Genomic DNA, 16,297 nt, shown 5'->3' on the forward strand with positions numbered 1-16,297 from the left:
CACTTGGAAGCCCAACAACATCTACAAGAAGAAGGTTGTGTAGTAGACATCAAGCTCTTTTCTGGCGCCGTTGCCGGGGAGGTGAGTGCTTGAAGGTATATCTTTAATCTTGCAATCGAGTCTTTTAGTTTCTTGTTTTATCACTATTTTAGTTTATAAAAGAAAATTAAAAAATGGAATTAATTTTGTCTCATACGCTTCACCTTTTTAATATCTTTCGTGAGTATGATGGAAAGGATAATTGTGCTCAAGAGCTAGAAGAAGAATTATATAAAATGTTTGGCACTAAATATTTGAATGATTAGCATGATTGCAATGTTGTTAGTACAAATTCTTTGAATATCCATGGTGCTAATGATATGCAAAGCCACAAGCTTGGGGAAGATATGTTTGATGAAGATGATATTTTTTTGTCCCCCATGTTTTGATGAGCAAATTTACTATGATGAAAGCATGCCTCCTATCTATGATGATTATTGTGATGACACGTATGCTTAAAATAATAATAATAACAATGAAACTTGTCATCTTGATTTCAATTTTCAATCCCATGATAGTTAGTCTGTTGAGTTTGCTCCCACTATTCCGATTGAGAAGAATTTTGCTTATATGGAGAGTAGCAAATTTTCTATGCTTGTAGATCATGAAAAGAATGCTTTAGGTGATGGTTATATTGTTGAATTCATTTATGATGCTACTGAAAATTATTATGAGGGAGGAATATATGATTGTAGGAATTGCAATAATACCAAGTTTCCTCTCTATGTGCTTAAAGTTTTGAAGTTATCCTTGTTTTACCTTCCTATGCAAGTTGATTCTTGTTCCCACAAGTTGTTTGCTCACAAAATCCCTATGCATAGGAAGTATGTTAGACATAAATGTGCTAGTCATATTCTTCATGATGCTCTCTTTATGTTACAATTCTTATCCTTCATGTGAGCATCATTGAAATTATCATGCCTAGCTAGGGGCATTAAACGATAGCGCTTGTTGGGAGGCAACCCAACTTTATTTTTGTTCCTTGCTTTTTGTTCCTGTTTAGTAATAAATAATTCATCTAGACTCTGTTTATATGTGGTTTTATGTTTTTAGTTAGTGTTTGTGCCAAGTAGAACCTTTGGGAAGACTTGGGGAAAGTCTTGTTGATCATGCTGTAAAAAACAGAAACTTTAGTGCTCACGAGAATTGCTGCCATTTTTATTTGGAAATTGATATTTAGTTAATTCTTTTTTGAAGATGATTAATAGATAAATTACTCAAGTCCAGCAATTTATTTGAGAATTTTATGAGTTCCATAAGTATACGTTTGATCCAGATTACTACAGGCTGTTCTGTTTTTTACAGATTCTGTTTTCGATGTGTTGTTTGCTTATTTTGATGAATCTATGGCTAGTAAAAGAGTTTATAAACCATAGAGATGTTTGAATACAGTAGGTTTAACACCAATATAAATAAAGAATAAGTTCATTACAGTACCTTATGATGGTGATTTGCTTTCTTATACTAACGGAGCTTACGAGTTTTCTGTTAAGTTTTGTGTTGTGAAGTTTTCAAGTTTTGGGTAAGGATTCGATGGACTATGGAATAAGGAGTGGCAAGAGCCTAAGCTTGGGGATGCCCAAGGCACCCCAAGGTAATATTCAAGGATATCCAAGAGCCTAAGCTTGGGGATGCCCCGGAAGGCATCCCCTCTTTCGTCTTCGTGCATCGGTAACTTTACTTGGAGCTATATTTTTATTCACCACATGATATGTTTTTTGCTTGGAGTGTCAATTTATTTCGTTAGGATTTGCTTGCTGTTATTTAGAACAATGTTTTGCATCTTTTATTCCAATAAAACTGGCATTGATAGCCTTTACTATGCCTATTTTAGAAGTCCACATGTTGCTGTTTGAAAACAGAAAGTTTACCGCTGTTGCAATAATTCCCTAGAAAAGTCAGGATGTGATAAAATGTTGAAACCTTTTGCATATTAAGCTCCGACAAATTTACTACAGTGGTAATTTTCTTTCATAATTTTTGGAGCTAGGTAAGTATGGATGTTGCAGCATTCTTTACAGACTATCCTGTTTAGGCAGATTGCTGTTATGTTTGCATATGTTTGCTTCTTTAGTGATTTGCTACCGTAGAGTATGATAAGGTTTTTGCAATGGTTTATACTAACTTATCTCACGAGTCCTTGTTGAGTTTTGTGTGGATGAAGCTTCTGAGATTTAGGGAGACCGTGATATGAGAGGAATTAAGGAGACACAACATCTCAAGCTTGGGGCTGCCCAAGGAATCCCAAGATAATATTTCAAGAAGTCTCAAGCATCTAAGCTTGGGGATGCCCCGGTTGGCATCCCACCTTTCTTCTTCAACAACTATTGGTTAGTTTCGGTTGATCCTAAGTTTTTGCCTCTTCACATGATGTTTTCCATTCTTAGAATGTCATTTTATTTTGCTTTGCTTGCTGTTTGAATAGAATACCAAGATCTGAAATTATTAAATGTTAGAGAGTCTTCACATGATTGCATAATTATTCAACTACTCATTGATCTTCACCTATATCTTTCGGAGTAGTTTTTCGATGCTCTAGTGCTTAACTTATATCTTTTAGAGCATGGTGGTAGTTTTATTTTGAAGAAATAGATGAACTCTCATGCTTCACTTAGATTATTTTGAGAGTCTTAAATAGCATGGTAATTTGCTTTAAATCCTAATATGCTAGGCATCCAAGATGGATATAATAAAACTTTCTTATGAGTGTATTGAATACTAAGAGAAGTTTGATGCTTGATGATTGTTTTGGGATATGGGGGTAACAATATCAAAGTCATGCTAGTTGAGCAGTTGTGAAATTGAGAGATTCTTGTGTTGAAGTTTGCCAGTCCCGTAGCATGCACGTATGGTAAACGTTGTGTAACAAATTTGAAACATGAGGTGTTATTTGATTGTCCTCCTTATGAGTGGCGGTCGGGGACGAGCGATGGTCTTTTCCTACCAATCTATCCCCCTAGGAGCATGCATGTAGTGCCGAGGTTTTTGATGACTTGTAGATTTTTGCAATAAGTATGTGAGTTCTTTATGAATAATGTTGAGTCCATGGATTATACGCACTCTCACCCTTCCATCCTTGCTAGCCTCTACGGTACCGTGCATTGCCCTTTCTCACATCGAGAGTTGGCGAAACTTCGCCGGTGCATCCAAACCCCGTGATATGATACGCTCTTTCACAGATAAACCTCCTTATATCTTCCTCAAAACAGCCACCATACCTACCTATTATGGCATTTCCATAGCCATTCCGAGATATATTGCCATGCAACTTTCCACCAACCAGTTTATCATGAGACATTCATCATTGTCATATTGCTAGCATGATCATGTAGTTGACATAGTATTTGTGGCAAAGCCACCGTTCATAATTCTTTCATACTTGTCACTCTTGATTCATTGCATATCTCGGTACACCGCCGGAGGCATCCATATAGAGTCATACTTTGTTCTAGTATCGAGTTGTAAATAAATAGAAGTGTGATGATCATCATTCAATAGAGAATTGTCCAAAAAAAGAGAAAGAGAAAGGCCAAAGAAAAAAAGGGCCGAAAAAAAGAAAATAAATAAAAAGGGGCAATGCTAGTATCCTTTTTCCCACACTTGTGCTTCAAAATCTTCATGATAGAGAGTCTCGTGTTTTGTCACTTTCATATACTAGTGGGAATTTTTCATTATAGAACTTGGCTTGTATATTACAACAATGGGCCTCCTCAAGTGCCCTAGGTCTTCGTGAGCAAGCAAGTTGGATGCACACCCACTTAGTTTCTTTTGTTGAGCTTTCATACATTTATAGCTCTAGTGCATCCGTTGCATGGCAATCCCTACTCCTTGCATTAACATCAATCGATGGGCATCTCAATAGCCCATTGATTAGCCTCGTTGATGTGAGACTTTCTCCTTTTTATCTTCTCCACATAACCCCCATCATTATATTCTATTCCACCCATAGTGCTATATCCATGGCTCACGCTCATGTATTGCGTGAAAGTTTATGAGTTTGAGATTACTAAAGTATGAAACAATTGCTTGGCTTGTCATCGGCGTTGTGCATGATGAGAGCATTCTTGTGTGACGAAAATGAAACATGACTAAACTATATGATCTTGTAGGGATGAACTTTCTTTGGCCATGTTATTTTGAGAAGACATAATTGCTTAGTTAGTATGCTTGAAGTATTATCATTTTTATTGCAATATGAACTTTTGTCTTGAATCTTACGGATCTGAATATTCAAGCCACAATTAAGAAGAATTACATTGAAATTATGCCAAGTAGCACTCCACATCAAAAATTCTATTTTTAATCGTTTACCTACTCGAGGACGAGCAGAATTAAGCTTGGGGATGCTGATACGTCTCCAACGTACCTATAATTTTTGATTGCTCCATGCTGTATTATCTACTATTTTGAATGTTTATGGGCTTTATTATACACTTTTATATCATTTGTGGGACTAACCTATTAACCCAGAGCCAAGTGCCAGTTTCTGTTTTTACCCTGTTTTAGGGTTTCGAAGAAAAGGAAAATCAAGCCGAGTCCAATTGACCTGAAACTTCACAGAACTCATTTTTGGAAGGAAAGAAGCCCAGAGACTTGGAGTGCACCTCGTGGGATCTGCGAGGAGGTCATGAGGCAGGGGGGTGCGCCCACCCCCCTAGGTGCGCCCTCCACCCTCGTGAGCCCCTCGTGGCCCCCCTGATGTACTTCTTCCGCCTATATATCTCCATATACCCTAAAAACATCCGGGCGCACAATAGATCGGGTGTTCCACCGCCAGAAGCCTCTGTAGCCACCGAAAGCCAATCTAGACCCGTTCCGGCACCCTACCGGAGGGGGAATCCTTCTCCGGTGGCCATCTTCATCATCCCGGTGCTCTCCATGACGAGGAGGGAGTACTTCTCCCTCGAGGCTGAGGGTATGTACCAGTAGCTATGTGTTTGATCTCTCTCTCTCTCTCTCGTGTTCTTGATTTGGCACGATCTTGATGTATCGCGAGCTTTGCTATTATAGTTGGATCTTATGTTTCTCCTCCCCCTCTTCTCTCTTGTAATAAATCGAGTTTCCCCTTTGAAGTAATCTTATCGGATTGAGTCTTTAAAGATTTGAGAACACTTGATGTATGTCTTGCCGTGGATATCTGTGGTGACAATGGGATATCACGTGATTCACTTGATGTATGTTTTGGTGATCAACTTGCGGGTTCCGCCCATGAACCTATGCATAGGGGTTGTCACACGTTTTCGTCGTGATTCTCCGGTAGAAACTTTGGGGCACTCTTTGAGGTCCTTTGTGTTGGTTGAATAGATGAATCTGAGATTGTGTGATGCATATCGTATAATCATGCCCACGGATACTTGAGGTGACATTGGAGTATCTAGGTGACATTAGGGTTTTGGTTGATTTGTGTCTTAAGGTGTTATTCTAGTACGAACTCTAGGGCTGTTTGTGACACTTATAGGAATAGCCCACCGGATTGATTGGAAAGAACAACTTTGAGGTGGTTTCGTACCCTACCATAATCTCTTCGTTCGTTCTCCGCTATTAGTGACTTTGAAGTGACTCTTTGTTGCATGTTGAGGGATAGTTATGTGATCCAAATATGTTAGTATTGTTGAGGGAACTTGCACTAGCGAAAGTATGAACCCTAGGCCTTGTTTCGATGCATTGCAATACCATTTACACTCACTTTTATCATTAGTTACCTTGCTATTTTTATATTTTCAGATTACAAAAACCATTATCTACTATCCATATACCTCTTGTATCACCATCTCTTCGCCAAACTAGTACACCTATACAATTTACCATTGTATTGGGTGTGTTGGGGACACAAGAGACTCTTTGTTATTTGGTTGCAGGGTTGCTTGAGAGAGACCATCTTCATCCTACGCCTCCTACGGATTGATAAACCTTAGGTCATCCACTTGAGGGAAAATTGCTACTGTCCTACAAACCTCTGCACTTGGAGGCCCAACAACGTCTACAAGAAGAAGGTTGTGTAGTAGAAATCATCAATGAAGATGAAGATTATAAATACTGGGCACCATTGCAGCGTAACAAAATAATACTGAACTGAAACCACTTCCAAGAGAGTTTAAAGGTTAGCCTTGCGCAGGAACTGCTGCGCAAGCTGTTGACCAAGGCTGTGAGACCGGCCTAGCATGTCGGTCACAACTTGCACGTGTAGATGTTTAGCAATGAGGTTCTCATTGGTGTTCTCTGCAATCTTTCTTAGAGATAGGACTTCAAGTCGAAGTTGAGTTGCAGAATTCCTTTCTGCTAGAACTTGGGACTAAAGAAGTTGAACTGATTCAGACAGCGAATTCTGTGCGCTTGTCTGACTGCTAGTCTCAAGTAACTTGAACACTGCATCCAGTCAAGACTTTGGGGTTGTCTTGCTATCTTCAACATGTTTTGCCTTCTTTGCTACAATATATGTTGGGTTTGTGCCACAGCCTTCAGCATACTTGTGCATGCCATCAGGCATATCACCCTGAAACAAGCAGAGAGATGATAGGTTTTGCACGTGTGGAAACAAAGATGATAATTGTGTTATCAATTCCATCCAATTTCAAATTAGAAAATAAAGATTAAGTTCGAAATATCAATAGCATAATTTGGCATTGTTCATAATGCGGGGAGCTTCACCACACTACTGGATTACCATGTCAACATAACAAGCATAGATGAAGGGCAAAGACAATCATTGTATCTATTTTGGTTCATGTGCATGGCATGTTGTTCATATCATCAGCCACATCAGTAAGACAAAACAGGAGATGACAAGGTGCAAACGTGGGCTGCTTCACCACACAATGGATTATAGATCCACAAAAACAAGCATACACATAGGGATTATTGAGTAATGTGCATGGTATGAATAAGGAATTTGGTTTTACATGTAAAACTTGGAACTTACGGTTGTTGCGAACATGCATTTTGATAGAAACAACAAACTAAACAGCAGTAAACGATAGGGAGTATGAGCAAATTAAACAGCAGTTGAGGACAAAGGCTTTAGAAGGACTGACTTACATTAACAATTAACACGGGCTTTATAATGCCCTTCTGCATGTCAAGGGAAGGATAACTCAAGAATTTCAGCACAGAATCTTCTTCATAAGCATTGCATGTACTCTACATTTTGTAGAGAGTAATTATAGATATGATAATACTGGAAGGGATAGAGGATAATGAAGATAAGATGCAGATTGATGCTACATAATCAACCACTACAAGAAATATGTCAACTTAAGACCTTCTGTCAGTGACCCTCGAAGAATTGGTCATAAATTTATGACCATTTTAGACCAATTGGTCAAAAGCTATTCAGGAGGCTCCAAACCCTAAACCATTGCGACCATTTTGGTCAGAAAGGTCGTAATTTCCTTACACGAAATGGTCACAAAGTAAACAGTGCAAGTTTGCTGACTTATTTCTAGTTGTTAATGACCAATATAGATGGTCATAGCCTTGTAGATTGTGGTGGGTTGTGATGACTAGGCGCCATCTCATCAGTTTTGCCTATGTGTCATGTCCATGTGGCAGTTTTTGTCCTAGGTTGTGAAGCAACCTATATTTCTATCATTCCCAAAATTCCCAAAAAAATCTCATAAATTCTTTGGGGCATATATTCATCAAATATGTAAAAATCCTTCCTTGCCTAGTTCAAAACTAATTCAACAATATTCATTTTCCTATTCTGTTCACAACAACACTTTATGAAGGAAGTGCTATTTATATATTCTTGATTGCCCTCGGAATTTTTGGGCACTCTTTCCTATCCAAATTATTAACGCATGACAAAATTCAGCTCCATTTGCCTAGCAAATCTTCCTCGGCAAATTTCCAAAGTTTTTGTCCACCTAGAAGCATTGTGAAGGAAGTACCTTTTTTATATCTCTAACTGACATGAAATTTATACAGTTCCTTCATATGCCCAAATTATCAACCTCCCCCAAATTGCAGCTCAGTCAAATCATCTATGTGAGCCCAGGTTCAATTTATATTTTATGGCCAAATTGGCACGTTGCAAAGCAAGTGTTATATAGACCCCTCCTATTACCCTCAAACTTTTCGGGCACTCTTCCATACCCAAATCATTGCCACATGATAATATTCAGCTCAATTTTCCTAGTAAATCTTTCTCGGGAAATTTCCAAAGTTTCTACCTCGAGAGAAGCTTTGTGAAGTAAGTACTAGCTAGGCTTACCCAAATGATCTGAAAATATACCAGCGCATGACCATACCTAAGTAACTTACCTACACCGATTTTGAGCTCATTTCATTCATCCAATCTCTCTCACTAGTTTTCCCAAGTTTCTGTCCATAGAATAGCATTGTGAAGGAAGTACTACTTTGGCATGTCCAAATGGTGTCAATTTTCTACAATGCTTTCCTATGCCCAAATAACCGTCCTCCACAAAATTTCAGCTCACTCCATTCATTATTTTGAGCCCAGCTTCAACATTCATATTTTTGTCCAGCGTGGTACTTTGCAAAGAAAGTACCACCTAGGATCCTCCTTTTGAGCTAAAAATTTGTGAAGACATTCTCCTTAGTAGATGATCATCCTCAGCCAAAACTCATGCCCATTGGCCATGTGCATTTCCCGTACCGCTAATCAAACACTTGGCTGCTAATTCATGTTTGAGCATCGATCGGTCTCCTCGTGAGAATCTTATGTTGTAATTTTCTTCCTAGCACCAACCTGGGGAGTGCCCAATCCACTAGACATGCCTAGGCCGCCCAGAACACATGGCAACATTACGGTCACGCGGTGACCACGTGACGGGCATGCGAGTTTACGCGCTCTAGAGTTGGGGCCCTCGGCCACCGCCCAAACCTGGATGTATCGCCACCAAACCATGTATTTATGATTAAATAGGTCCTTATGTAACTAGAAATGATTTTTGCAAAAAATAAATAGCAAACTATGAGGCAGCTGCAGTTCAAATTTGACCCTCTTCCAACTGAATCGGTGGAAATTTGTCTTTTTCACGAGAGGTGGATCAAAATTTTTTACACCCAACCATTTTGTAAAATGTGCATTAAATATGTCCTAGTATTTTATAAAAATTATTTGGTCCAATTTTGCAACAATTATTTTGTAGTTACTTCACAAAAAAACCTCCTTTCAGGCACTCGAAAAATGGAAAATGGTTTTTTCGTCCAACAAAAATGAAATCTTCACGCATGATAGCTCATTTTTGAGAACACTTTTTTAAAATAATTTCCGTATTAAAATTTTATTATTTTTCCTGGAAACTTGGTCACATATGATGACACAATCCGAAGGTTTTCCAATTTTTTGTTTTTTTTTGAATTTTTTATACCCGTTTCAAAATGCGGTCAAAACAGAGGGAATGACCGTTCCTAGCTAGTGGTTGAATCTTGGAATTTCTTTGGTGTTTCTATGATTAAATAGATACTCATGTACCTAGAAATGATTTTTGAAAAAAATAATAAGAAAACTACGAGGCAGCTGTAGTTGAAATTTTACCCGCTTCCTACTGAATCGGTAGAAATTTGTCTTTTTCACGAGAGGTGGATCAAAACTTATTACACCCAACTACTTGGTCAATTGTGCATTAAATATGTCCTAGTATTTTAGAAAATTGATTAGGTCCAATTTTGCAATAAATATATGGTAGTTCCTTCACAAAAAACCTCTTTTCGGGCACTCAAAAAATGGAAAATGAATTTTCCGTGCAAAGAAAATGAAAACTCCCTTAGGAAACATTGTTTGGAATTCGAAGATGCACCATTGTGCACAATATGAGATTATTTGAATAAACTATGCCATGAATGTGGCCATAAGATTGATCATTTAGCTTGAAAGCCATGAATCTTCACGCATGATAGCTCATTTTTGAGAACACTTTTTTAAAATAATTGCCGTATTACAAGTCTATTATTTTTCCTGGAAACGTGGTCACATATCATGACACAATGCGAAGGTTTTCCAATTTTTTGATTTTTTTTGAATTTTTTATGCCCATTTCAAAATGCGGTCAAAACGGCGGGGCTTGACCGTTCCTAGCTAGTGGTTGAATCTTGGAAAACTTTTGATGTTTCTCTGATTAAATAGATACTTATGTACCTATAAATGATTTTGGAAAAAAATAAAAAGCAAACTACGAGGCAGCTGCAGTTCAAATTTTACCCGCTTCCTGCTGAATCGGCAGAAATTTGTCTTTTTTCACGAGAGGTGGATCAAATATTTTGAAACCAAACCATTTGGTCAATTGTGCATTAAATATGGCCTAGTATTTTAGAAAAATGATTTGGTACAATTTTGGAAAAAATATTTGTTAGGTTCTTCACAAAAAACCCTTTTTGTGCACTCGGAAAATGAAAAATTAATTTTTTGTGCAAAGAAAATGGAACCCCCCAAATCAACATTGTTTGTCATCCCAAGATACACACATGTGCACTATATTGATTCATTTTAATAAACTATAAGGTTGTGTTTGATAGTAAAGTACTAAAAAACCAAAGTATTAAAAACCGTAGTATTCTTTAAAACCATGGTATTTGAAAAAACCGTAGCATTCTTTAAATACGTAGAAAATGCAGAGGTGTCGAACGGGGCCTAAGTGGTTAATATGTTGAATGTTTGCCCTGAATAAGAGGATAAAAACTATAAGAAAAAACAACATATTTGTTTACATAACCTTAATTCTTATTGGTGGAATCAGCTAAAGCATGGATCGATGACATGGCGTACATCCGTCCATCCACCCGTCCATCCAACCATCCCGAGCCAGCCACCCCACGACCCCAGACCAACCGTGACCTAATCTATCCATTCCTTTCCCACCCCAGGATCTCTCCTCTCCTCTCCTCCACATCCGCCGCACCCAGCCACCCATCCCCCGCCGCCGCCTACCTCCACTCCACCGGCGACATCCGCCCTCTGCCCCCGATCCTCTCCACCTCCCCTCACCTTCTATCCCACAGCGGGGCCCCTAGATCGAGGAGGCGGGCGCCGTCAGATCCGCCATGCCCACAGCTCTCTCTGCCCCACCCCAAACCCTACCCACAACCGCCGCCATGCTCCATCACCAGCGACCTTGCCGCCGCCACCCCTATCCCCTCGCCCTATCTCCATACCCGCGACGCCGAGCCGGACGGGAGGAGCCACCGCCCCACAGCACGCTCGCACCGATACGTACAGGCGGTGCCCCCACCAGATCTGAACAAGAACACCGAGTGGTTCATGTACCTGGCGTTCCTAGATCCATCCGCCCCACCCTCTGCTCACCCTATCTCCCTCGGTGTTGGGGCATCCAGATCGAGCAGGTCAGGTGCCGGCGCTCCACGATCTCCATGCGATGCGCCGGCGAGGCGACGGTGATGCTTGTGGTGGACGCCTCCGCCGTCTTCCACCGACACACAGCCGCGCCCTCCGACGCCGCTCTTCCACGCGACGAGAGGCCTGGGTGCCGCTCGGCTAGGACAGAACCCCGCGCTCGACGATGCCATGGACATGGAGGTCTTCAAGGTACCCTCTTCCTCTCCTTCTCTGTCCCTCACCTCCAATATTTTCCACTGAGCTCATGACAACGCCATGCTTGCTCGCTACGGTCTCTCGATGAACACAATTGCTTACTCCTAAAATCCCTAATTCCTAGGGTTTACTCTTGCTGTTCTACATACTTTCCTGTACCACTATCATACTCCAGGCTTGCTTAGAATTGCAATTCCACGCTTAGAATCATGACACCATCGAGTCACAGGGACATCTCAACTTCTGAACGAAAAAAAACATTATTGTTTGCTGCATTGCATATACCATTACAGTTCTTGATTGAGTTTTGGACTTGCGTAATTCCATCATCAGGCGAAGCTGATACCCACACAGCCAGTTCGTGCTCACTGTGTTTGACCGCCAGCTCGTGCTCTACTGCGATGAGTACCGATGCCCACACAGGTATGACGTGCGTGCCCCCCATGACCTTGCACCGGTGCTATGTGCGTGAGCGCGCGCGCTTGCTGCAATGTCGGGTGCGGTGGTGTGCTACAAACTTGCGATGGGGGCAGCCAGGTGGTGCGTGGCCGTGTGTGTGGCGATATATGGAGCTCCGGAGATTCCTATTGGATTGCCGAGACTTGGTCTTGGTTCTGCCGTTGGCGTGTTATCTTTGCTCTAATCTGGTTAAAACTGTGTGATCAGACTAGTAGCATCAGCTCTTTATCTGGAAAAAGAATACTATCATGTCCTTAGCTAGCTAGCTAACTAGTACAAGCTACAACCCAATAGGAACAGTAGCTTTCATGCACACATCTAGCTAGCTAATTAGTAATTACACTACTGGTATTCAGAAACAACTTCACTTTGAAACTCTGAATCACTTCTCCCTGACAGACACTTCACCAAAATGTATCATGTTCCAAACTCTTATTTGTATCATTATTTACCGAATGTAATTTTATTATTTTTGTTGAACTAATCTTGTCTGAATCATCCCTCTTCTGTAGGTCTTTATGAAGCTTTGGAACTGAGGGACGATGGATCTGACTACTTGGGAAAGGGTGTTTCCAAGGGGGTGGCCGCGGTAGCGAGCGGCGCGAGTTGGTGGCTGAGGGACTCGACGGCATGGCTCATATATGCGCGAGCTGGGCATTACTTTGAGTTCATATATGTGCTTGTCACTCCATAGGTTATAGTGATTCCCTCTATTTCCTTATATGTTCTTGTAGTTTGGTTGCTTTCCTGTTCATGCATGTTTGTACAGCTATATATAGTTATGCCGTGAATCTTTCATGCATGTATTGAAATGCAGGAAATGTTTAATACATGTTCACTCTCAGTTGGGATATTGAATTGTACATAGTTATGTGATTCACGTCTGCTTCTTATCTTATCAAGTGATTATCTTTATGTCCTTGCTACCAGTAGGATGGTTAATAGCTTGTTTTGTAGTTCTCTACTTTATGCAAATAGCTTCTTATAAGGCAATATAATTGGCTGTTTTGTGCTGCTGGCCTAATTAAACATGATCAGTATGTATACTTGTTTGAGATAGACATTTCATGCATGTTTATGAGGTACGAATTCTACAGATGTCACAAAATATTGGTGGCAAAGTGTCTTCTTATCTTTATATTTACTTAGCTAAAATCTTAGAGTAACAATAACTGTACTTGACAAGTAAACATTAGCATCTTAAATGATCATCTTAAATGATTAGCTAAAATGATGTAGGAGTAGTAGAAACTTCATGGTTGATCCTAATTGCTGAACATGGGAGATGCATCTTCTTTTGCATATCAATTACATAGTAGTACTATATAATGCTTGCCGATGTGGTACATTCAATACTGGCAGCACTGTCCATTAATTACACTGGCCATGTTACGCCAGGCTTTAGATTCTGCCGAGCCAGATCCATTGACCCGTGGTTTGATTCGTGGCGTGCGAGATTTGTTCCTGTGCTGACGTGATGTGTTTGCCGGTGTGATTTTCGCAGGCCTTGGACAAGATCAGTACGGTGCCGATGGAGGCCCTCGCCGCCGGCGCCGATGTGTCCATGATTGGGCAGTTTGGTGTTGGCTTCTACTCCGCCTACCTTGTTGCCGAGAGGGTCGTCGTCACCATGAAGCACAACAACGACAGGCAGTACGTGTGGGAGTCCCAGGCCGGTAGCTCCTTCACCGTCACTCGTGATACATTTGGGGAGCAGCTCGGCAGGGGTACCAATATGGTCGTCTACCTCAAGGACGACTAGGTATGCAGTCCAATCCTCCTATACTGTGATGGCTTACTCTTCATGTCTTTATGTGGTTCTCTGCTTAGTGTAGCTGTATTAGACTCACTATGAGATGTCCACTCTTGTTTTGTTAAAAAACATGAATTGTTAAGTCATCTATTCATGGCCGTTGCTTTTGTTCAGTATATATGTGTGCTTTCTGATTTGTATGTGTAGGTGGTTACAGGTTGCTGTGATGAATATAAATATTAACAAGTGCTCATGCATGCCGGTATACTAGAGCTAGTTGTATGTGCTCATTACCTTCCTGTTGTCACTTTGTCAGCATCAATCCAATCCAACCCAGCCCAATGAATCTAACCTGCTCGTTTAGTTCTCGCCATCGGTGGTAGCCAACAACTAACCGATCTTAGCTGCTGCCGGCTGTTTGGCATCCTATGTATTTTTTGCTGCTAGTCTCAGAAATAATGCATAAATGGCATCAAAACGGCTTCATGCTATCTCTCGGGCAAAGTAGATGCTAGTTTGGTTACTATCTGTACATCATCAGGTCTACTTGATGCAAGTCTCTATTTTCTGTTTGTTCTATTTTTTGTTTGTCTCTCTTTGACATATTGCTTTTTCTTTTTGAATGTGCAGGTTATTTGCATCTTGATTAGGAGATGATGGTGATCATCTTTTGTTGCGGGGAACCTGTTAGATAAAGTTTATGTGATTTGAACCTGCAAGATACAGTTCTGTATAATGTTGTGTGAGATAAAAGTTATGTACTTGTGAACATAGGAGATAAGTTATTGATATGTGTTGGTCTGTCTAATGTTATGCGAGATAAAGTTGTGTGAGAAAGTTTTCTATACTTGTGTTATTACTGTGGGAAAGAAGTACTGTTACTATACTGATTTGAGAATATTGGCTGTAAATAAAAGAGGGCTTGGCCCACTATTGGATTGTAAAAAGGCCCTGTCCAGAATTTATATTGCACTCAATACTTGGGCTCTAAAAAGGCCATGGCCCAAACTATGTTGGACTTGTTTCTAAAAAGAGCAATATAAATTTCAGATTCTAAAAGGGCTGAGGCCCCAAAAAAATGGATTGTAAAAGACTGCATCTTAGAAAAAAAGTCCTGATTGTTGGGCCAGGCCTATTTAGCTAATCAAAGCACAGGGAAAAAATAAATTAAATGGGCTGAATTAATGGGCTCGGCCCATGTAAAACTCCGAATTGGACCGGGCTGAATCTTGTGCCACGTCAGATTGCCATGCTGGATGCCTACGTGGCGTGGGGAGGTTGCTAGTGACCAAAACGCCACAGTAGACGTATTTTGGTCGTAAACGTCTTCGACCATTCCAGAAGAAAGGTCGCTATAGTCAGTTTATGACGGCCAGCTTTTGACCTTATGTTTGTGGTCACAAAAAGGTCACAAATGGAAACTTGTGACCATTCAATGACCAATAGTGGTGGTCACAAGTTGACATATTTCTTGTTGTGAACTACCAATCCCTGGAAGTACAAGCATTACAGGACAGAATGTACTGACAAGAGCAATGGGCTACACTTCTGCATTGGCATTGTCTATGTATTCAACTTTTTGGTAAGATTAAATATAGATTTGATATTTTTTAGTAACTGGTGGGTGAGGGAGTCCTGGATTAGGGGGTGTTCGGATAGCCAGACTATACCTTCAGCCGGACTCCTGGACTATGAAGATACAAGATTGAAGACTCCGTCCCGTGTCCGGAAGGGACTTTCCTTGGCATGGAAGGCAAGCTTGGCGATACGGATGTTCAGATCTCCTACCATTCTAACCAACTCTATGTAACCCTAACCCTCTCCGGTGTCTATATAAACCGGAGGGTTCTAGTCCGTAGCAGAACATACACATCAACAATCATACCATAGGCTAGCTTCTAGGGTTTAGCCTCTCTGATCTCGTGGTAGATCAACTCTTGTAATACCCATATCATCAATATTAATCAAGTAGGACGTAGGGTTTTACCTCCATCGAGAGGGCCCGAACCTGGGTAAAACTTCGTGTCCCCAGCCTCTTGTTAGCATCCGGCCTAGACGCACAGTTCGGAACCCCCTACCCGAGATCCGCCGGTTTTGACACCGACATTGGTGCTTTCATTGAGAGTTCCTCTGTGCCATCGCCGTCAGGCCCGATGGCTCCTACGATCATCAATGGCGATGCAATCCAGGGTGAGACCTTCCTCCCCGGACAGATCTTCGTCTTTGGCGGCTTCGCACTGCGGGCCGGTTCACTTGGCCATCTATAGCAGATCGAAAGCTACGCCCCTGGCCGTCAGGTCAGATTCGGAAGTTTAAACTACACGGCCGACATCCGCGGGGACTTGGTCTTCGACGGATTCGAACCACTGCCGAGCGCGCCGCACTGTCACGATGAGCATGATCTAGCTCTGCCGCCAAACAGTGCCCTGGAGGCCGCACCCGCATCGGCTCCGACCCCTAGTTCGGAGCCGACCGCGCCGATCGAGGATGGGCGGTTGGACGCCACCTCGGGGGCTGCGATCCCAACGGCGGTT

General features: G+C 41.2%; 1 protein-coding gene across 2 annotated transcripts; it reads left to right on the forward strand.

The window, feature by feature from the left end:
* The first annotated feature begins 10,855 nt into the window (after window positions 1–10,855).
* On the forward strand, window positions 10,856–14,707 carry LOC125541051. 2 transcript variants are annotated; one of them, XR_007297434.1, is made up of 4 exons: window positions 10,856–11,545; window positions 12,523–12,704; window positions 13,515–13,772; window positions 14,394–14,707. XR_007297434.1 is itself a non-coding variant. In XM_048704542.1 (2 exons), exons 1-2 carry the CDS (start codon window positions 11,044–11,046, stop codon window positions 12,211–12,213), a joined length of 831 nt encoding a protein of 276 aa, XP_048560499.1. In that variant the 5' UTR covers window positions 10,856–11,043; the 3' UTR covers window positions 12,214–12,454. The 2 variants fall into 2 exon arrangements, 1 of the variants encoding a protein (XP_048560499.1); XM_048704542.1 differs by lacking the exons at window positions 12,523–12,704; window positions 13,515–13,772; window positions 14,394–14,707 and adding an exon at window positions 11,885–12,454.
* Window positions 14,708–16,297: the final 1,590 nt, after the last annotated feature.

Source organism: Triticum urartu, chromosome 2 (assembly GCF_003073215.2).
Source record: "Triticum urartu cultivar G1812 chromosome 2, Tu2.1, whole genome shotgun sequence".
NCBI lineage: Eukaryota > Viridiplantae > Streptophyta > Magnoliopsida > Poales > Poaceae > Triticum > Triticum urartu.

What these genes read in the sequence shown, in the direction of transcription:
- LOC125541051 (XM_048704542.1), top strand. Translation starts at nt 11,044, where the DNA reads ATGCCCACAGCTCTCTCTGCCCCACCCCAAACCCTACCCACAACCGCC. An exon ending in TGGACATGGAGGTCTTCAAG is followed by an intron (nt 11,546 to 11,884) that starts GTACCCTCTTCC and finishes TTCCATCATCAG; the next exon opens with GCGAAGCTGATACCCACACA.